This window comes from Lithobates pipiens, unplaced genomic scaffold (assembly GCF_037356315.1).
Source record: "Lithobates pipiens isolate NorthernLeopardFrog02 unplaced genomic scaffold, aLitPip1_a1.2 Scaffold_22, whole genome shotgun sequence".
Classification (NCBI taxonomy): Eukaryota; Metazoa; Chordata; class Amphibia; order Anura; family Ranidae; genus Lithobates; species Lithobates pipiens.
In genome coordinates, this window is record NW_027507784.1 from 124122378 (window position 1) to 124146362 (window position 23985).

At 44.9% G+C, this 23985-nt stretch overlaps 1 protein-coding gene across 3 annotated transcripts in view; it reads left to right on the forward strand.

Annotated features, from left to right (window-relative positions):
- The window catches only part of LOC143924139 (UDP-glucuronosyltransferase 1A1-like), a 253643-nt gene that overhangs the window by 45027 nt on the left and 184631 nt on the right, over positions 1-23985 (forward strand). Inside the window, exon 1 of one of the 3 annotated variants that reach the window (XM_077448211.1) lies at positions 4450-5315. The exons of the other annotated variants lie outside the window; for them this stretch is intronic. Coding sequence (XP_077304337.1) covers positions 4452-5315 — 864 coding nt within the window. The 5' untranslated portion in view covers positions 4450-4451. Of the gene's footprint in view, positions 1-4449; positions 5316-23985 lie in introns of those variants that run through there. 3 annotated transcript variants of the gene reach the window in all.

Consider the following 23985-nt stretch of genomic DNA (forward strand, 5'->3'; position numbering starts at 1 on the left):
CAAAATACTTGAGACAGGGGTGGAGGTTCACGTTCCAGCAGGACAATGACCTTAAACATACAGCCAGAGCTACAATGGAATGGTTTAGATAAGGCATATTACTGTGTTAGAATGGCCCAGTCAAAGTCCAGAGCTAAATCCAATTGAGAATATGTGACAAGACTTGAAAATTGTTGTTCACAGACATTCTCTGTCCAATCTAACATAGATTGAGCTATTTTGCAAAGAAGAATGGGCAAAAATGTTACTCTCTAGATGTGTAAAGCTGATAGAGATATACCCAAAAAGACTTTCAACTGTAATGGCAGTGAAAGGTGGTTTTACAAAGTATTAACTCAACTATTTATCATTTTCATTCCACTTTACGATTATGTGCCACTTTGTGTTGGTCTATCTCATAAAATCCCAATATGATACAATTAAGTTTTTGGTTGTAACATGACAAAATGTGAGAAATTTCAAGGGGTGTGAATACTTTCTCAAGGCACTGTAAAATAAAGTTTAAAAAAATTAAAGCACTTAATCCACTGCACTCATGCGCAAATGCAATTGTGTACGTTAATCCCATGCACATATGTAAATGGCGATCGCGGCACACATGTGAGGTATCGCAGCAAACATCAGAGTGAGAGAATAATTCTAGCACCATACATGCTGTGTAACTCTAAATTGGTAACCTGTAAGGACTTTTAAGGCATAGTCTATGGAGGTTTTTAAGTACCATAATTTGTGGCCATTCCATGGACGCTCACAATTTTAAAGCATGACATGTTAGGGATCTATTTACTCAGCCAAACATCTTTTATATTTTACCAAACAATAGGGTATTTCATTGTTTATGTGCACTAAAATTCATTAAAGTGTACTATACCCCCCCAAAAAAATTGCGTTTGAAAAACTGCTGTGCAAATATCGTGTGACATACTGTAAATTGCAACAACTAACATTTTTCCCCTACATGCTCTTGCTTTCAAAAATATACAGAGGTTTTAAGGGGAACTCCACACCACCATTTAGAGTCTGCAAAATATTTGAGACAGACCAGACCCTTATCCGAGCATGCAGCCTGGCAGGCCAAGAAAAGTCAGAAAAGTCAGAGATGAGCGAGCGACCCCCTCCTGAACCATACTAGGCCACATGCCCTCAACATGGGGGGGGTGGGTGCTTTTGGGCAGGGGGGATCTGTGCCCACCCATCCAAAGCACCTTGTTCATGGGGACAATGGCCTCTTCCAGACAACCCTGGGCTGTGGTTGCTCGCCCCCTTTTACTAACCTGCCATGGATTTTGGGGGGACCCCACGCCATTGTTTTGTTAAATTTTGGCATGGAGTTCCTCTTAATATCTATACCAGATCCAAAGGGCCTGGTATGGATTTTGGGGGATCCCACATAGTTTTTTCCTTTAATTCTGTCATAGGGTTCCCCTTAACCACTTCAATACAGGGCAAATTCACTCCCTTCCTACCTAGACCAATTTTCATTTTTCAATGCTCTCACAATTTTAATGACAATTACTCATAACACACTGTACCCAAACAAAATTGTTATTTTTTTCACACAAACAGAGCTTTCTTTTGATGGTATTTAATCACCACATTTTCTTTTTTTTTTTTTTGCAATCCAAGTAAAAAAACTGCGAAAATGTTGAAAAAAATATATATAAATGATTTCAAATAAGTACCTTTTGTTCATAAATTTGGGCCAAAATGTATACTGCTACATGTCTTTGGTAAAAATAACCCAAATTAGTGTATATTATTTAGTCTGTGTGAAAGTTATAGAGTCTACAAAAAAATTATCACACCTGATGTACTGGCAGCCTAACGCATTTCTTAAGGCCCTGAAATGTCAGGACAATACAAATACCCCCCAAATGACCCCCCAATTTTGGAAAGTAGACAGTAAGAGGTGAGTTTTTATTTTTTTATTTTACATAAAATTGTCATAATAACAAGTTATTTCTCACACACAGCATATGTATACTTCCAATTACACCCCAAAATACATTCTACTACTTCTCCTGAGTATGGCGATTCCACATGTGTGAGACTTTTTCACAGCCTGGCCACATAGCAAGGTCTAACATTCAGGGAGCACCATCAGACGTTCTAAGAGCATACACATCATTCCTACCTATCACACTCTTGAAGGTCCTGGAGCAGCAGAAAAGTGGAATTACCAACAAAATGACCCCATTTTGGATAGAAAACACCCCAACATATATTCTATGAGACATGGCTGTAGATAAGTTCTCATAAGTGCTTTACAATGCGCCGGTAGGGAAGTGGTTAACATCCATACCGGACCCAAAGGGTCCATCCACGCCGTTTTTTCCCCCATTTTTTTATTTTATTTACATTATTGTTTTTACATTTACTTTGTTAAATTTAGCTCTCAGCGGGGAAACGCTAACAATCTATTGACTCTGCACTCGTCCTTGCATTGACATTCATTGAAAAAAAATTGAAATTATAAGCAGCTGTCAAACGGGTGCAGAAAAATTGGGCCTTGGATGTTTGTGCTGCCTGAACACTGTAACCCCTCACAGTTACTCTTGCTGGGTGCAGGAACGGGTCCTGCTGTTTAAAATTAGAAGAAAAAAAATGTAATTTCATGCAGCTGTCAAACAGGTGCAGAAAAATCAGGCCTCTTCTGCAGTTGTGGCTCAATAACACGACCAGTACCGGAAAAAAAGGAGAGACATGCCCCGCCTGCAGAGGATGCACCATGTCCGCGACCCTCACTTTTCACTGTAGACACAGATGCTGCTTGCCCTCTTTTAGTGGCCTGTGAGCGTCTGCCTCTCCCTCTTGGCCTTTCAGACATGATGAGGATTTTTGGGGGGGATTTTTATAACTTTTTTATTATAGAGTGTGGGATTGAAATATTGTGCTTGGGTACAATACTTTTGTGCTTGGTGCATCATAATCTGTTTTATTATTGTTGTAAGAAAATAAGGGTGCAGCAATTGAGGAGACTTTTTTTATTTTACTGCTGCTGAAAAAACATATAATAACATAAATGTAAAAAAATTAAGAAAGGCCAAAAAAACAAAACAGTGGTAACGCAGAAGGAAGACCACCTGCAACTCAGAAGAAAGAACAGCAATTAAGGAGAATTTTTTTTTTTTGCTACTGAAAAAAAAAAATTATTCAAAAAGCCTGAAAAAAAAAGAAAAAGGGAACCACTGCTGACGCATAAGGAGTAACACCTGCGACAGGGGGGAGTACTAATAATGCAGCAACAGAACCTGATACTGCAAAAAAAAAAAAAGATTACTGAAAAAAAACTGGGATCAGTGGTGACACAGAAGGGTTGTACACACCAACACTTCAATAGCATCACAACACTGTGTTACTCACACAACACTATACTGTGTTATATACACTGCACTACAATGTGTTCTATACACTGCACTACACTGTATTATATACATGGCACTACACTGTATTATATACGCCACTGTGTTATATACACGGCACTACACTGTGTTATATACACAGCACTACACTTTGTTAAATACAAGACACTACACTGTGTTATATGCACTGCACTACACTGTGCTATATACACTAATCTGACTGACCGCACAATACACTAACTAACATGCCTAATCTCCACTAATACACAGCAATATACATGGCTGCCATGTAAGCAGCCTTATATAGTGTGGTTGCATGGACTTAGCCCCTGAGCCATGATTGGGCAAAGGCACCCGGCCTTTGGCCAATCATAGCTCTCACAGTACATCGTGCTGTGATTGGCCAAAGCATACAGGTCAGGTGCTTGATTTGGCCAATTGGCAGCAATCAATGCACTGTGATCTCTCACTTTGATTGGATGGCAGTTATTAGGGACACTGACTTGTAACAGTGAGTTAAAATGTTTTTTTACATTGTGTTTACATACTTTCACCCCAGCAGTACAGTGTCATCATAGTGACACTGCATTACTCTGTGGGAGGGTTAATAGGGATTTTTTTTTTAAACAATGATTGTTTTACAGCCATGATTGCTGTAAAAGCAATAATTTCTCACTCTCTTTGGCTGCAGGAATGCAGCCAGTGGGAAATACGGTGATAGCCGTGATTGGTCACAGCTATCACATGGTACAGTGCTGCTGTGACTTGCTTTGTACCACGTGATCTCTTTGACCTTTGAATTTATTTAGTATTCATTTTCAAGTCCTTTTGCTTTAACATATAGCTAAACAACATGTGAAGATCAACCCTATTTTAATTTCAGTTTATATTATATAATACCGTATTTTGTACATCTTGAAGGTACTGTACATCAATTTAACATTTTGTCCTTTTAAGACTAAAAAATATACAGATAAACTTTCTAAACTCCGTGTTCAAGTATTTTGCACAGTGATGTAGTGAAGACTGTTAAAGATTAAATAACAAATGCTTAAAAGCAGCTTACACATCAGCTGATTTTCAGCAGACATGGCCAAAATGTTTTACTATGTACAAGTCACGGCTGTCCTTATTTTCTTTTCTTCTGGATATGTAACATTTGTTGAGCCTGGTAACGTGCTTGTAATACCTGTTGAAGGCAGCCATTGGCTTAGCATGCGTGCAGTTATGGATGTGTTGGGGCAAAAAGGACACCAGATTTTTGTAGTAGCGCCAGACTTCAGTATCCATATTCAAGCCTCTGAAGGTTATGAGATCAGATTTTACCCTGTGTCATATTCTCGTGAAGATCTACAGAGTCATTTTAAAACTTTTTCAGCTGAAGTTTTCACAGAAAGACCTCTTCTGCAGAAGATTCTTAAGATGCATGAGAAGATGAAACAAGGAGCAGCCCTAATGTTTGATACTTGTTTTAGACTACTGAACAACAAAGAGTTAATACGGACCTTAGAAGAGACCACTTTTGATGTTGTTTTCACAGATCCCGTGCTTCCATGTGGCCAGATCCTTGCAGAGCATCTTGCAGTACCCTCGGTGTACTTTTTGCGTTCCATATTCTGTCAGAAAGATGCAATATCTTCTCAGTGTCCAATACCACTGTCATATGTACCACGGCAGTTATCAGGCCTTACTGATCATATGACTTTCCCTCAACGACTGCAGAACTTTCTTTTTGAAATAGTTTCACATTTTCTGTGTGATGTACTTTACTCTCCATACCAGCAACTGGCTTCTGAGTTCCTTCAAAGAGAGGTCAGTTTACATGAAATTTTAGGTCATGCAGCCATCTGGCTAATGAGACTTGATTTTGCTTTTGATTATCCAAAGCCGGTGATGCCCAATATTGTCTTTATAGGGGGAATTAACTGCGTTCAAAGAAAACCTCTAAATCAGGTGAGAATTCTAACAATTTGATGTGCTAGTATTTATTATGAATTTCTACTGTATGTGTATTTGTTTACCAGGTCCCTATAAACATACAAAGTCTGTCGAGTGTAGGTAAATGTATGTGCATTGACATGTGTTGGCATGCTGTGTTGCATTTTAAAATGAAAAGTTCTCTGTACATCCTGGAGCATGCACAGGGTCTATGGAATGGCTGAAATGTCAAACTTGTGCTGATTTGCTGTCGTCGTTGAGGCATGTTGCGCTGCACTGGTAAGCTTTAACATGTCTTGCGTTTTGCTGAGAAAAACTGGAGCTTGCTATACTTTTTTCCACTGCAAACCAGTGTATATTAGCACAATGCACCAGTTTGAGCTGCTCCCATTCATATATCTAATTTTTACAGGTCCTTGAATTGACATTCATTGAAAAAAATGTGTCAACGTGTATGGTGTGAATGGACCCTTAATGTCAGCTTGAGCTATTCAACTTTTAAGCACCAGACTCTCTACAACAGGTGGTAAGAGGAGAATTGAAAACATGTAAAGGGTCTTGAAGCACCATGTCCTTGCAGGTATTTACTGTGTATACTGTGTATTTACTGTGTAATAAGCCATTTAACCACTTCAGCCCCTTGGAAGATTAGGCTGCTCAATGACCAGAGCACTTTTTACAATTTGCCACTGCGCTTCATTAACTGCGTGGTCATGCAATGTTGAAACCAAACTAAATTTGCGTCTTTTTTTTCCTCCACAAATAGAGCTTTCTTTTGATGGTATTTGATTGCCTCTGGCATTTTTATTTTTTGCGTTAGAAACGGAAAAAGACTGAAAATTGAAAAAAATACATTTCTACTTTTTGTTATACGAAAAATTGAAAGAAAAAAACAAATTTTAGTCATAAATTTAGGCCAAAATGTATTCGGCCACATGTCTTTGGTAAAAAATGTGCATAAGCATATATTGGTTTAGGCAAAATTTATAGTGTCTATAAACTAGGGTACATTTTCTTGAGGTGCTAAAATACCAGGGCAGTACAACTCCCCCCAAATTACCACATTTTGGAAAGTAGACACCCCAAGGAAATTGCTGAGAATCTTGTTGAACCCATTGAATATTTTATTTTTTTGTCACAAGTGATTGAAAAATGACAAAAAAAATAATTACACAAAGTTGTCACTAAATGACATATTTCTCAAACATGCCATGGTTATATGTGGAATTACACCCAAAATACATTCTGCTGCTTCTCCTGAGTAGGTGAATACCACATGTGTGAGACTTTTTGGTAGTCTAGCCGTGTACAGGACCCCGAAAACCAAGCACTGCCTTCAGGCATTCTGAGGGCTTAAATTTTTGATTTCACTCCTCACTTCCTCACAGTTTTGTAGGCCATAAAATGGCAAGATAGCACAACCCCCCCCCCCCCCCCCAAATGACCCCATTTTGGAATGTAGACACCCCAAGCTATTTGCTGGGAGGCATGTTGAGTCCATGGAATATTTTATATTTTGCCACAAGTTGCAGGAAAATGAAATTATTATTATTTTTTGCACAAAGTTGTCACTAAATTATATATTGCTCAAACATGCCATGGTTATATGTGGAATTACCCCCCAAAATACACTCTGCTGCTTCTCCTGAATACAGAGATACCACATGTGTGAGAATTTTTGGCACTTACCCGTGTATAGGACCCTAAAAACCAATCACTGCCCAGTATCCCCATACTCAGGAGAAGCAGCAGAATGTTTTTGGGGTGTCATTTTACATATGCCCATGGCATGTTTGAGCAATAGATCATTTAGTGATTTAGTGAGGTGTCTACTTTCCAAAAAGAGGTCATGGGGGGGGGGGGGGGTGTTAAACGGTCCTGGCATTTTATGCACAGCATTTAGAAGCTTATGTCACACATCACCCACTCTTCTAACCACTTGAAGACAAAGCCCTTTCTGACACTTTATGTTTACATGAAAAAAACATTTTTTTTTTTGCAAGAAAATTACTTTGAACCCCCAAACATTATATATTTTTTGAAAGCACATTAAAATGGTGGATGTTGCAATTTTTTTTCACACAGTATATGTGCATCTATGTTTCCCTCACATTTAACTTGTCTGACTATCCGTTCCGGTTCCTGAACTCTGCTTCTGTTTTGACAACGTTTTGTTCTATTTACTTTTATTATTAAACAAGTATGATCTAACTGTACTTCTGTCTCGGCCTGATTTCATGGTTTCTGACATGGTCCAAAAGAGTTGATTCTTCCCAGGGTGGCCAGCAGCTTTGGGAGAATGGTAAGTCTGGAGCACGCCAGTACGAAGACTCTCTGGGACAAAGCAACAGTCACAAGGTTTCTCGGGAGGAGCATGGACTTGAGCAGCAAGAATTTTGTCACCCAAAGGAGAAGTGAGACTGGTGCGACCCGTAGCCAGAATACGATCAGGAGGAATCACAGGAACCAGAATCGACTCCAACTTGGATGTGGAGGAAAATTGTCTTAACAAGGTGTCAAATAAATAGAAAAAAATCCGTGCTTGGCAAAAACCAATAAAGAAATCAGCAGCTGAACACCATAATCAAGATACTGGGCACAATAAAAATAAAAGAAAAAAAGTGCAGCACTTAACCAATAAATATTACTGAGACTATTGAACAATTAAAGTGCAAAAAGTGCCAAAAAACCTGTAAAAAATAAATGCACAAATACTATTAAGAATAAATCAAGTGTTTAAAAAAATATGAAAATTTATATATGAAAAATTATATATTCAAGTGTCCATATATATTGCAAAAACAAAAGAATATTGTCCAATGTGTGTGTAAAGATAGCTGAAGCTTGATTGCTTAATCAGATTGTATTTGACCACGTGGACCCATCACCTCTAAACACCACTTAAAGATGGAGACTTTCAAGATCCCCAGTGACCCCCCTGATAGGGGAGGTCAAACTGCACGAATTGTATCTCAGATCCCACCATAGTTACCCAGATGTCTGGATGCCAGAGATTGTCCTGATCTTTCAGATGTTTCACAATCTTTGGATTCACATGGCTACTCACAGCAAACCTCTAAACGACGTATCACCATGAAAAAACAAAAGTGCACCAAATCGTGTGATATGGTTTCAACTAAAGATTTATTAGAGCCTGATGCTTAAGCACACATAAAACTACTCCACCGAGTCACAAGAAAAATATACAAGTGCCGTGACAATGCAGATGACAATTTCTTGGAAAAGTAGCCACAAAGATGCATAGCGCTCTCAGAGGTAGGACGTTGAGACAGAAGGGGGCCAACTCCAGTCTCAGAAGCATCAACCTCAAGGATAATTGAGACACAATATACAAGGATACGGACAATTGTAGACACGCACCCACACTCAAGTTGAACTGGATGGACTGGTGTCTTTATTCAACCTTACTATGTAACTATAAAACTATAATAAAAGGTAACGTAGGATCAAGATGTGCCAACACAGGAGTAGAAACAAAGGCAGCCTTGAGACTCTCAAAGGCCTTAACGGACTCCTATGTGGGTTACCATCTTTTCTGGTCATATCAGTCAAGGGCTTGACCAGAGATGAGAAGTTCTGAATAAACTTCCGATAATAGTTGGCAAAGCCCAGGAAACTCTGTAGAGGACGTAAACTCACAGGGTTGCTCCCTTGAGGTGATCAAATAACTCCGTACTCAACAGAATAGGCATTCTTAATTGTGAAACAATTGAGACCCCTATAATTAATACAAGGTCTCAGTTCACCACTCTTCTTTTTCACGAAGAAGAAACCAGCACTAGCAGGGGACAAGGATGTGCAGATGAAACCTTGATAAAGTGCGTCTGCAACATACTTCTCCATGGTCTTATCCTCCAAGAGCGACAAAGGGTAAACCAAGCCACGGGGGGGGGGGGGGGTTGACGTCCCTTCTGGTTTCTGATCCTGCTTGCTGTTCCACTGTTTCCTGATTTCCTGGCCTGTCTGAAGTACGCTGATCTTTGGCTCCCTGACATCCTGGCTTGTCTGACTATCCGTTTTGGTTACTGGCTATGATTTGACCACGTTGCTCTGTTTACCTTTTACTATTTTTTTTATTAAACATGTTTGATATTAAGTGTACTTCTGTCTCGGTAGCAGTATATATTTTGGCCCAAATTTTTGAAGAAAAATTATGTATTTGCAAAATTTTACAATAGAAACTAAAAAAAAAGTGTTTTTTTTTCAAAATTTTGAGTCTTCTTTCGCTTATATCACAAAAAATAAAAAAATCAGCGGCGATTAACTTCCTCATATCCATGCTATAGCTGAATGACGGCTAAAGAGCGGATCTACTTTGCCGGGGCACTGTCATGACGTAGTCCCCTCTTGTCCCCTTTCAGTGCTTCCTACGCACCCTCACGAGCACACATTGGGGAAAATTTGTAATGGCTGTGTCCAAGGGACACAGCCAATCACAGATCATGGCAATCATAACACCCATTGGCGTGTCCAGTGAGAAATGATCTCAAATGTAAATCTATGATATTATCTCTCATTGACAGCTGTCCCTCCTAACACAGAGTGTGAGTGTGAGGAGGGAGAGCTACCTGTGCTGATTAGTGAGTAGTGATGGACGAACGTTTCGCCCGGCGGTCGTTTCGCGGCGAATTTCCGACTTTCGCCGTCCGCGGGTTCGAACGCCTTTTTCCGTCGTTCGCCCCGGCGGACTTACGTGTTTAATGTATACAAGAACTTTAACCTTTCGTGACACGTTTATCATGTGTTACAGGACAACCAATTGAGACATGACAGCTCATGGACACTTGGACATTCCCCCTAACCTATAAATACACCCGATCCGGTGGCCATTTTACATTCTTTCTTCTGTCACTGTAGGGAAAGGATCCTGTGTGGAGTAGGGACAGAGAAAACGCTAGCTATTTGGTACACAAAAGTTCTTTTCAGGACTGGTATAGGTGTTAGGTCAGCAGCCTGAGTTTCTTTTGTCAGTTTAGATAAAGGGACAGAGCGCTGTATGCTGCTATTTTAGGGACAGCTCAGCCAGATTAGTCTTTCTTCATCATCATCATCATCATCATCATCATTAGCTGTTACTATCAGGTCCACAAAAGAGCTGTTCCAGCTAATCGTTCCAGCCTACTCTTTTTTGCCAATTTGTATAGGGACAGGCAGGAAGCAGTGTGTCAGGCAGTGAGGATAATTTTAAAGACTTGCTGTTACTATTAGTTCCACAAAGGTTCTTTTCAGGACTGGTATCAGTGGTACGGTAATAGGCTTGTACACGTATAATATTCTTTCTTCCAAATATAGAAAGAATATTATACTTGACTGCTGCCCTTCTGCTGCAGTCTGCTAATCATTCACAACTCACTTGTTCCACAAAGCTCTTTATCAGGACTGGTAACTTGGTCTGTCTAGGGTGCTACGGTACATAGGCTTGGGTGCGGTACAGTCTGCTGTTCTGTAAGGACCGCTATCGGTCCACAATACATAGGGTTGCCGTGCACTACTGCTGACCGCTGCCCTATACTGCAGCAGTCCTTCAGCGGTATAGGGACTGACGCACAGTCTGCTAAACACTAATACACAACCTGCTTGGTCCACAAAAGTTCTTATAAGGACTGGTAACTTGGTATAGGGTGCTACGGTACATAGGCCTGAGTGCGTTACAGTCTGCTGTTCTGTAAGGACCGCTATCGGTCCACAATACATAGGGTTGACGTGCACTACTGCTGACCGCTGCCCTATACTGCAGCAGTCCTTCAGCGGTATAGGGACTGACGCACAGTCTGCTAAACACTAACACACAACCTGCTTGGTCCACAAAAGTTCTTATAAGGACTGGTAACTTGGTATAGGGTGCTACGGTACATAGGCCTGAGTGCAGTACAGTCTGCTGTTCTGTAAGGACTGCTATCGGTCCACAATACATAGGGTTGCCGTGCACTACTGCTGACCGCTGCCCTATACTGCAGCAGTCCTTCAGCGGTATAGGGACTGACGCACAGTCTGCTAAACACTAATACACAACCTGCTTGGTCCACAAAAGTTCTTATAAGGACTGGTAACTTGGTATAGGGTGCTACGGTACATAGGCCTGAGTGCGTTACAGTCTGCTGTTCTGTAAGGACCGCTATCGGTCCACAATACATAGGGTTGACGTGCACTACTGCTGACCGCTGCCCTATACTGCAGCAGTCCTTCAGCGGTATAGGGACTGACGCACAGTCTGCTAAACACTAACACACAACCTGCTTGGTCCACAAAAGTTCTTATAAGGACTGGTAACTTGGTATAGGGTGCTACGGTACATAGGCCTGAGTGCAGTACAGTCTGCTGTTCTGTAAGGACCGCTATCGGTCCACAATACATAGGGTTGACGTGCACTACTGCTGACCGCTGCCCTATACTGCAGCAGTCCTTCAGCGGTATAGGGACTAAGAGTTTTGTCACAGGGTGATTTAAAAAATGACAGGCAGAGGAAGAGGCAGGCCCTTCCGCAGGGGTGGTAGGGGTAGGGCAGGAGCAACAGCCTTGAGCCAAAGTGGGAAGTTGCAGAAGGTGCGTTCAATTACTTTAAAGGACGCACCAGACTTGGTTGAGTGGCTCACTCAGCCTTATTCTTCTGCACCCTCCTCATCCTCTCGATCTGCACCCTCTTCTTCACTCTCTGCTATGTGCACCCCCAAAGACACTACCACCAACAACACCACCACCACCACATACCTTCCGCTTGAGTGCAAATGGGGGCCTTCATGCTCCAGTGTTTTAATAGGGACCCCCGTATAAAAAGCATGAGGGTCAAGGACCAGTACTGGGTGGCAACGTACTTAGATCCCCGGTACAAACACAAAATGGCGGAAATGTTACCGCCGTCGCAGAGGGCTGTCAGAATGCAGCACTTCCAGGCCTTGCTTCGAGAAATGCTGCATTCTGCTTTTGCGTGCGCTGGCAGAGGAGCAATTCCCACTCCCAGAGAAGGATTTGCGGGTACCAATCCAACAGCGCCTGCAAGAAGAGGCCGGTTTGAAGATGTGTTGGTGACTTCGGATATGAGGTCATTCTTTCAGCCGACCCATCGACAGGTGTCATCCGGATCCAGCATCAGGGAACGCCTAGACCGTCAGGTGTCCGACTACATTGGGTTAACGGCCGATGTGGACGCTCTGAGGAGTGATGAACCCCTAGACTACTGGGTGGGCAGGCTTGACCTCTGGCCAGAGCTTGCCCAATTTGCAATCGAACTGTTGGCTTGCCCCTCATCCAGTGTCCTGTCCGAAAGGACGTTCAGCGCAGCAGGGGGGATTGTGACCGATAAGCGTACTCGCCTAGCTCACGACAGTGTTAACTACCTCACATTTCTAAAAATGAATGAGGCATGGATCTCGGAGGAATTCAACACATGTGATCAGTAGACCATGTATATGTCTATAAACAATTTTTGGAATCAAGCACACAGACCTTCTTAATTCATTTGGCTCACTTCCCTGACCCAAAAAAGCACACCGTACTATATGCCCCTACCCTCCTCTTTGAAGAGGTTGAGCGGTGTCATATTTCTACTGGGGCTGCTTATTATGAGGGGTTCCCACCATCCCTGTGCTGTGCTGACTTCCTCCTGGGTGTTCTTATTATGAGGGGCTCCCACCATCCCTGTGCTGTGCTGACTTCCTCCTGGGGGTTCTTATTATGAGGGGATCACACCATCCCTGTGCTGTGCTGACTTCCTCCTGGGGCTGCTTACGGTGCTGCTGTCAGCGCTGTATGTCACGGAGCTGCTGTCAGCGCTGTATGTCACGGAGCTGCTGTCAGCGCTGTATGTCACGGAGCTGCTGTCAGCGCTGTATGTCACGGAGCTGCTGTCAGCGCTGTATGTCACGGAGCTGCTGTCAGCGCTGTATGTCACGGAGCTGCTGTCAGCGCTGTATGTCACGGAGCTGCTGTCAGCGCTGTATGTCACGGTGCTGCTGTCAGCGCTGTATGTCACGGAGCTGCTGTCAGCGCTGTATGTCACGGAGCTGCTGTCAGTGCTGTATGTCACGGAGCTGCTGTCAGCGCTGTATGTCACGGAGCTGCTGTCAGCGCTGTATGTCACGGAGCTGCTGTCAGCGCTGTATGTCACGGTGCTGCTGTCAGCGCTGTATGTCACGGAGCTGCTGTCAGCGCTGTATGTCACGGAGCTGCTGTCAGTGCTGTATGTCACGGAGCTGCTGTCAGCGCTGTATGTCACGGAGCTGCTGTCAGCGCTGTATGTCACGGAGCTGCTGTCAGCGCTGTATGTCACGGTGCTGCTGTCAGCGCTGTATGTCACGGAGCTGCTGTCAGCGCTGTATGTCACGGAGCTGCTGTCAGCGCTGTATGTCACGGAGCTGCTGTCAGCGCTGTATGTCACGGAGCTGCTGTCAGCGCTGTATGTCACGGAGCTGCTGTCAGCGCTGTATGTCACGGTGCTGATGTCAGTGCTCTGTATTACGGTGCTGCTGTCAGTGCTCTGTATCTCCTGCACCCTCTTGTTTGCCTACCCTGGTCCCTGACCTTCCCTCTCCTCCATTGCCTTCATTAGCTCCATAGTCCTGAATTGTCAGAACAATTTCCCAAATAAAAAAAAAATGCTTGTAGTTATCGATCCCAAATTCACCTCATACATGTATTATGCTATTGTCCAGGTGGTGGGACTACGTGCTACCCCCTAATAATTACCCCGTGGCCGCAAATTCGACCTAAAGGTTTGCGAAATTCGCCTCCCATTGAAGTCAATGGAGCCCGCGGCGAACGGTCGTTTTCGCGAACGTTTGTGTCCGTTCGCGTTTCGCGTTCGCGAAACGTCCCGTCGGAAGTTCGTCCATCACTATTAGTGAGTGATTCTACTATACACCAGGGTATACAGTGCCAACACCAGTGCCCAAACAGTACCCAATCAGTGACACAGTGCCAGTGTCACAGTGCCCATCTGTGCTATCACTGCCCATCTGTGCCGCCTCATCAGTGCACATCTGTGTCATCAGTGCCCATCTGTGCCACCTCATCAGTGCACATCTGTGCCATCAATCAGTGCCCATCTGTGCCACCTCATCAGTGCCCATGTGTGCCATCAGTGCCCATCTGTGCTGCCTCATCAGTGCCCAGCTCATTCAAAGTGTGATAACGCGGAAAGCTGAAAATTGGTCTGGGCATGGAAGGGGGTTTAAGTACCCAGTAGGCAAGTGGTTAAATACCTGTGAGAAAAAAAAAGTTATAAGAATTTTGTTTGGATACAGTGTAGCATGACTGAGTAATTTTCATTCAAATTGTGAGAACACTGAAAGCTGAAAATTGGTCTGGGCAGGAAGCAGGGGCATTGCTTGGTCTACAAAAGCGGGTGTGTGTGACCCCCTGGATGGGTTCACAACACAAAATCAGGCACAGCAGACAGCGTTGTAGGTGCAAAAAAACAAAAGATGCGGTTTATTTATGCTCCATGCAGTGATACATATAACAGCCAAACAAAAATAAAACATGAAAATAAATCCTGGTCAGCTTGACCTCTAACTACACACTTAGATTCCCTGTCTAACAACTGAGTGCAGCCTTGTGCTGCACCAGTCCCTGTCTCTGTTGTAGAGGTTTGCCACACAGGCGTTAACTCACCGCACAGAACAGGTGTCACACTCCCCAGTCTATACAACACAAAACTGGTTCCAGGATGGAGCATCTCCCTAAGCATGCTGGGGTTTTTTGTAGAGGTCTTAATGAGCCCACTTACTTCAGCTGGGCTCATTAACTCTTCCCCTCTAATTGTAAAAGTCTGCATAAAGCCTGAATCTAGGGCACACATATTTCCCATCCTGGATACAACCAGGTGACTTTACCTGCGTGCTGCCACATACCCCCCCCTCTTGTTTCAACCTTGGGGTTGTAACACAAGCATTCAGACACGCAGAAAGCATCCACATTCCCCATTTTAACACCAGGGCGATGCTTAACTGTAAAGTTGAATTCTTGTAGGGCCAGGAACCACCTATTTACCCTTCTATTGGTCTCCTTGTTCTGAGCCATCCACTTTAAAGGAGCGTGATCAGTCACCAGGTCAAAGTGCCTACCTAGCAGATAGTACCGAAGGGAATCTAGAGCCCACTTCACTGCTAAACATTCCTTCTCAATCGTGGCGTAATTTACCTCATGGGACTTCAACTTCCTGCTGAGGTAAATGACTGGGTGCTCTTCCCCGTTCCAGACCTGGGATAACACTGCTCCTAACCCAACGTCTGATGCATCAGTTTGTACAACAAAGTCCTTAGAGAAGTCTGGTGAGTACAACACTGGCTGGCTACATAAGGCTGTTTTTAAGGACTGAAATGCTTATTCAGCCTCTGGGGACCATTTAACCATGACAGACTCTTTCCCTTTTGTCAGGTTGGTGAGGGGCACAGCCTGAAAAGGAAAATGGGGAATGAATCGTCGATAATAGCCAGCGATTCCCAGAAAGGCTCGTACCTGTTTCTTGCTGTTGGGACGTGGCCAACTCTGTATGGCCTCGACTTTATTGACTTGGGGTTTTATCACCCCCCTCCCAATAGTGTACCCAAGATATTTGGCCTCCTCCTGTCCAATGGTACACTTCTTTGGATTGGCCGTAAACCCAGCTTCCCGGATAGAGTCTAGGACTGCTTGTACTTTTGGCAAATGTGAGACCCAGTCTGTGCTATGGATAATCACATCATCCAGGTAAGCTGCAGCATATTTCTGATGGGGCCTCAGAATCGTATCCATTTTCCGCTGGAATGTTGCCGGTGCATTCTGTAACCCAAACGGCATTCTCTTATATTGGAATGCCCCATCTGGGGTTACAAACGCAGTTTTCTCCTTGGCCGACTCGGCCAGGGGAATTTGCCAATACCCTTTGGTGAGATCAAGAGTTGTCATATATCGGGCTGTTCCCAGCCGGTCAATCAACTCATCTATGCGCGGCATGGGGTAGGTGTCAAATTTTGTAACTTTATTTAATTGTCGAAAATCGTTACAAAACCGCCAGCTCCCATCAGGTTTGGGCACTAGTACGATAGGACTGGACCAGTCACTCTGGTACTCCTCTATCACACCCAATTCCAACATCCTTTGAACCTCCCCACGTATTACGTCCCGTCGGGCCTCTGGTATTCTATAAGGTTTTAGTTTTACCCTTTCTCCTGGCGGGGTGATAATGTCATGCTCTACGCCAGATGTTTGTCCCGGAAGCTCAGAGAAAATCTCTTTGTTACGAAGTACAAACTCTTTAACCTCCTGTTGTTGGGGTTTCGATAAGGTGTCTGCTATTCCAACCTCAGGAACTAAGCAATCAGGCTGTACTTGTGACAAAGTCTCTGCGACTAGGGATTCCCTATCCCTCCAGGCTTTCAGCAGATTGACGTGATAGATCTGCTCCGGCTTTCGCCTTCCTGGCTGTCTAACCCTGTAGTTCACCTCACTAATTTTTTCAATTACTTCATATGGACCTTGCCATTTGGCCAGAAATTTGCTTTCAACCGTAGGGACTAGCACCAAGACCCTATCCCCCGGGGAAAAAGTACGGGTCTTGGCCCCACGGTTGTACACTCTCTGCTGTGCTAACTGCGCTTGGGTTAAATGTTCCTTTACAATTGGCATTACCTGTGCAATTCTATCTTGCATCAGGGCTACATGCTCAATCACACTCCTGTGAGGAGAACTCTCATTTTCCCAAGTTTCCTTGGCGATATCCAGCAGCCCTCTTGGGTGTCTCCCATAGAGCAACTCGAAGGGTGAGAAACCCGTAGAGGATTGGAGTACCTCCCTAATGGCAAACATTAGATAGGGTATTAGACAGTCCCAATTCTTTCCATCTCTATCCACCACCTTCTTTAACATTTGTTTAAGGGTTTTGTTGAATCTTTCAACCAACCCATCTGTTTGGGGGTGATACACAGATGTACGCAATTGCGTCACTTTGTACAACTTGCATAATTCTTTCATAACCCTGGACATAAAGGGTGTACCTTGGTCCGTAAGCAGTTCCTTACAAATACCCACGCGGCTAAAAACAAGAGATAGCTCTTTGGCTATGGTTTTGGCCAAGGTATTTCGGAGAGGAATTGCTTCCGGATAACGGGTGGCATAGTCCAATATAACCAAAATGTACTGATGCCCCCTGGCGGACTTCATTATCGGACCTACCAAATCCATTGCGATCCTTTCAAAGGGGACCTCAATGATAGGAAGAGGTACCAGCGGGTTACGGAAATGTGGCATAGGTGCCGACTTCTGACACACAGGGCAGGAGGAACAATAATTTTCTATTTCCTTCATGACCCCAGGCCAATAGGATCTCTGCAATACCCTCTCTCTGGTTTTCTCTGTCCCCAGATGACCTCCCAGAATGTGCCCATGAGCCAATTCTAACACCAACTTCCTGTAAGGTTTGGGCACTACAAGTTGCTCAATGGTTTCTTCTGCCCTTTGAGCCACTCGATACAGCAGGTCCCTTTCCATAGTGAAGTAAGGATAAGGGCAAGTCTTATCTGGGTTCACTAACTCGCCATCTATTTTCACCACATTTTCCCGTGCCTTTATTAGGGTGGGGTCTTTTAACTGTTCTGTGGCAAAATTTTCCCTGTGAACCTCAAGATCCGAAAACTCCACAGACGGCATGTTTTCATCTGAGGATGTTGGCTCCTCCCCAGTTTCTCGAGTTTCCCCCGCCAATACCGACAAGGGAAATTCAGGAGAGTCCTCACCACTCCCAGAGGAATTCTGGTCATCTTCCTGGTTTATAGGGGCACCAGTGGGGGGCTCAGGACAATCCCAGAGTTCCCAGAATTTTGGAAAATCCCTTCCCACAATAGCATCATGTGGTAAGTGAGACACTAACCCCACCTGATGAGAGAGGTTACCTTTGGGGGTCTCAAAAAACACTGAAGTTACAGGATACTCTCGGGTGTCCCCATGCACACAAATAACAGCCACCCTGTTCTTCCCAGAGACCTCTGTAGTAACTAATTCAGCTTTTATCAATGTTACCAGGCTACCTGAATCCAGCAACACATCAACATTTCTACCATTAATACACATTTTACATAAATGTTTCTCAGGTCCCCGAATGGCAGTGCATGCAACTGTCGCAAACAGCGACTGACGTCTCTCCCTTATAAAGTCACATTGCATAGGCTCATCCACAACGGGGCAATTGGCTGCAATATGTCCCTCTTGCCGGCAGCGGTAGCAAATAATCTTTTTCACTGTCTCTTGCAGCATGGGCTTCCTGGGCTGCTCCCGCCAGACCTTAGGTAGAACTCCCACCCTCTCACTCTCTCCACCCTCACTCCTTGGAGTCATCTTACCCGCCACTGGGGATGATCTGGTCTTAGGGTGGAAAGTCCATGAGTCCCTGGAAGAGGTGGTCAGGTTCTCTGTAGCCAAGTACCTCTCAACCAGATCCACAAGTTTATCTGCATTTTCTGGGTCTCCATGGCTTACCCATTTTTGGATGGCAGTAGGAAGAGCTCTCAGGAAACGATCCATAACAACACGTTCCACAATGTTTGGTGCGGTCAAAGTCTCTGGCTGCAGCCACTTCCTGCTCAGGTGAATGAGATCATACATTTGAGACCTGGGGGGTTTTCCAACCTGAAAAGTCCAATTATGCACACGCTGAGCCCGGACGGCCAAGGTGACACCCAGCCGTGCCAATATTTCTGTTTTTAGCACCACATAGTCTTTTGCTTGGTCAGGCTCTAGGTCATAATAAGCTTTCTGCGATTCCCCAGTTAACAGAGGGGCCACCAGTCCAGCCCATTGCTCCTTAGGCCACTTTTCCCTTTCAGCAGTCCTTTCAAATGTGGTCAAAAACACCTCCGGATCATCCTCTCCAGTCATTTTTGTCAGTAAACGGCTCACACCAAAGGATGCGGTATTATTGTAACCACTTGCTTCATTGGTCTGCGGACGTTGCTGTATTAATGTCTCTATTTTCTGTTGAAAACTCTGCTCTTGCTTCTGCAACAGGTCTATAAAGCGGGCTTCAGATTGCTGCTGTGCTTGTTGCTGAGCTTCCAGACTCTGCAGGTGAGCTTTCTGCTGGGCTGCAAGGCTCTTTTGTAAAGCCGCATTTGTTTGCTGCTGATTTGCATTTGCTAGAGCCAGCTGTCTCAGTATCTCCTCCATGCTGGCCTTTAAAAAAAATTGAAAAAAACTGCCAAAATTCTCCACCAACTGTGAGGGGTTAGCTCGGCAGCGGGTGTGTGTGACCCCCTGGATGGGTTCACAACACAAAATCAGGCACAGCAGACAGCGTTGTAGGTGCAAAAAAACAAAAGATGCGGTTTATTTATGCTCCATGCAGTGATACATATAACAGCCAAACAAAAATAAAACATGAAAATAAATCCTGGTCAGCTTGACCTCTAACTACACACTTAGATTCCCTGTCTAACAACTGAGTGCAGCCTTGTGCTGCACCAGTCCCTGTCTCTGTTGTAGAGGTTTGCCACACAGGCGTTAACTCACTGCACAGAACAGGTGTCACACTCCCCAGTCTATACAACACAAAACTGGTTCCAGGATGGAGCATCTCCCTAAGCATGCTGGGGTTTTTTGTAGAGATCTTAATGAGCCCACTTACTTCAGCTGGGCTCATTAACTCTTCCCCTCTAATTGTAAAAGTCTGCATAAAGCCTGAATCTAGGGCACACATATTTCCCATCCTGGATACAACCAGGTGACTTTACCTGCGTGCTGCCACAATATGTATATATATATATATATATTATCTATATTGTTACATATCTGAGTGCGGATCCCCCTTACATCAGGGTCCCCAGAGAGCCCCCCTTACATCAGACTCTCCAGTGAGCCCCTTCCTTACATCAGGGTCCCCAGAGAGCATCTTCCTTACATCAGGGTCCCCAGAGAGCGTCCTCATACATCAGGGTCCCCAGAGAGCCCTCCCATACATCAGGGTCCCCAGAGAGCCCCCCATACATAAGGGTCCCCAGAGAGCCCCCGCATACATCAGGGTCCCCAGAGAGCCCCCGCATACATCAGGGTCCCCAGAGTGCCTCCCATACATCAGGGTCCCCAGAGAGCCTCCCATACATCAAGGTCCCCAGAGAGAGAGGGGGTGGATGAGAGAGGGTGAGGGAGTGTGAGAGAGAGAGGGTGGATGAGAGGGGGTGAAAGAGAGAGAGTGGGTGGGAAAGAGGGACCCCCTAGCCCTGCCTGCAGTCCCTACTGTTCCAGTCCCTGTCTGTGTGGGTAGGCTGTGTGATTCACCTACTGAACATCCTCGGTCAGCCTGTTTGTTTCCTGTTACATGACAGTGACTAGGGATGAGCCGAACACCCCCTGGTTCGGATCGCACCAGAACTTTCAAACGGACCCCAAATTCGTACAAACTTTAGTACCCCGTTAAAGTCTATGAGACTCGAACGTTCGAAATTAAAAGTGCTAATTTTAACGGCTAATATGCAAGATACTGTCCTAAAAAGGGTTTGGGGACATGGGTCAATGCCTAAAATGTTTTTAAAAATGGCCGTTTTGGCGGGAGCACTGTTTTTAGTGACGATTAAAGTAAAAAAAAAAGTGAAATATTCTTTTAAATATGGTGCATGGGGGGTGTCTGTAGTATGCCTGTGAAGTGCCACGTGTTTCCCGTGTTTAGAACAGTCCCTGCACAAAATGACATTAAATGGAAATAACATCATTTAAAACTGCTTGCGGTTTTAATGTTATATCTGGTTCCTGCAATATGGTTGAAAAACATTGAGAAAAATGGCATGGGTAGCCCTCCCTGCCCATTACCAGCCCCTTTGGGTCTTGTACGCATATTAAGGGGAACCCAGTACCCATATTAAATAAAGGAAATGCGTGTGGCCCCCAGGGCCTATATACTCAGAACAGCAGTATACAGGCGGTGCAAACAAGACAGGGACTGTATAGGTTTGTTGTGTTAAGTTGAATCTGTTTGTAATTTTCAACTGGTACATTTTTAAAGTGTAGCTCCAGTCAAAAAAACTATTTTTAAGCTTTTTGGAAAACATAGGGAAGGGTTATCACCCCTGTATAATTTGTTTTGTCGTACATCTTTTTTCATCTCACTTGCTGTTGTCTCCTTCAGTTTGCAAGTAGGAGATGTTTGTAAGTTGGATGTTTGAAAGTAGGGGCCTGCCCTATATGCTCTGCAGAAATGGCGGAACAAGGTGTTGGTTTTGCCACAACATTGTAAGCCCTCAAAGTGACTCTTGGTGGGCGCTGGAGCGCCCTGCTGTGAACGATTATATCAAGAATTGTAATTACATGCCATTGTTGAACAGTGGTAGAAAAATTGACCTTTGGTGGTTGTGGTGCTGGTGTCACAACACTATAAGTCCTCACAGTTACTCTGGGTGGGCACAGGAACGGGCCTTCCTGTGAAATATTATATCAAGAATTGTAATTACATGTCCCTGTTAAACAGGGGCAGAAAAATTGGGTTTTAGGCACTGGTGCTGGTGCCACGACACTGCAACCTCTCCCATATACTCTAGTTTTATTGCAGGAATTAGCCCTGCTGCAAAGCATTCCATCAAAAATTGTAATTAAACACCCCTGTTAAACAGGAGCAGAAAAATTGGGCCTTAGGCACTGGTGCTGGTGCCACGACACTGCAACCTCTCCCATATACTCTAGTTTTATTGCAGGAATTAGCCCTGCTGCAAAGCATTGCATCAAAAATTGTAATTAAACACCCCTGTTAAACAGGAGCAGAAAAATTGGGCCTTAGGCACTGGTGCTGGTGCCACGACACTGCAACCTCTCCCATATACTCTAGTTTTATTGCAGGAATTAGCCCTGCTGCAAAGCATTGCATCAAAAATTTTAATTAAACGCCCCTGTTAAACAGGGGCAGAAAAATTGGGCCTTAGGCACTGGTGCTGGTGCCACCACACTGCAACCTCTCCCATATACTCTTGTTTTATTGCAGGAATTAGCCCTGCTGCAAAGCATTGCATCAAAAATTGTAATTAAACGCCCCTGTTAAACAGGGGCAGAAAAATTGGGCTAATGGCATCACCCAGAACCAGAAATGTTCTTCCAACATATCAGGGGAAGAGGAAGAGGATAGACAATCAACATAACAGGACAGTCACTCAGCATCAGCATAGGCAGTCTTGAAGGGATGTGATATTTCAAAAAAAATTATTCGGTTACATCAGCTTCAGGTGCTTGGTAGCTGTGGGTGATCCAAGACTGATTCATCTTGATGAAGGTCAGTCGATCAACTGATTCGGTGGACAGGCGCACCCTGTGATCGGTAACAAAGCCACCAGCAGCACTGAAGGTGCGTTCCGAAAGAACGCTGGATGCAGGACAGGCCAGTAGCTCAATTGCATACTGTGCAAGCTCTGGCCAGTGATCCATCCTCAAGACCCAGTAAGCCAGAGGATTTTCGGTGGGAAAGGTGTCCAAGTCTGACCTTGCCCCTAGGTATTCCTGCACCATGTAAATCAGACGCTGGCGATGGTTGCTGGAACCGATCATACCTTGGGGCTGCGGACTAAAAAATTGTCTGAAAGCATCAGTCAGACAGCCACCTTCTCCACCGCTCCTTCTGACCGATGCCTCAGCAACACGTTGTCCAGGACCAGGAGTTTGTAACCTCCCAGTCTCTGGGAACGCGTTGCACAGACCTTTCTGCAAGGCCTCCCGGAGATGTCTCATCCTCTGCTCCCTCTGCGATGGCAAGATAAGGTCAGCAACCTTACCCTTGTACCGTGGATCAAGGAGAGTGGCCAGCCAGTAATGGTCCCTCTCCTTGATCCAAAGAATACGAGTATCCTTCCGCAGGCTTTGCAGGATCGGGGAGGCCATGCAGCGTAGGTTAGCTGAGGCATTCGGTCCGGAGTCCTCTGGGTCACTAAGGACAACATGATCCGCAGCTACCTCCTCCCAGCCACGTACAAGTCCACGTGATTCTTGGGACTGTAAATCATCCCTACAAGACTGCTTCTGCTGATGCTGAGTGCCAGCCTCCACCTCCATGCTGACACAATCATCCTCCTCCTCCTCTTCCTCCTCCTCATCCTCTTCCTGTGTGATGGGTGGCACAGCAGGAACACTGTCTGGATAAAGGGGGCCTTGAGAGGCAAGGAAGTCCTCCTCTTCCTGCCTCTGTTCTGCCTCAAGTGCCCTGTCCATTATTCCACGCAGCGTATGCTCCAAGAGGTGGACTAGAGGTACAGTGTCACTGATGCATGCACTGTCACTGCTCACCATCCTTGTGGCCTCCTCAAAGGGTGACAGGACAGTGCAAGCATCCCTGATCATGCCCCACTGGCGTGGTGAGAAAAAACCGAGCTCCCCTGACCCTGTCCTGGTGCCGTAGTCGCACAGGTACTCATTGATGGCCCTCTGCTGCGTGTGCAGCCGCTGCAGCATGGCCAACGTTGAGTTCCACCTGGTGGGCATGTCACATATAAGGCGGTTCTTGGGCAGGTTCAACTCCTTTTGGAGCTCAGCCGGCCGAGCACAGGCATTAAATGATTGGCGGAAATGCACACAGACTTTCCTGGCCTGCTTCAGGACATCCTGTAAGCCCGGGTACCTGCCCAAGAACCGCTGCACCACCAGGTTAAGGACGTGAGCTACACAGGGCACATGGGTCAGTTGTCCCTGTCGGAGGGCGGAGAGGAGGTTGGTGCCATTGTCGCAAACC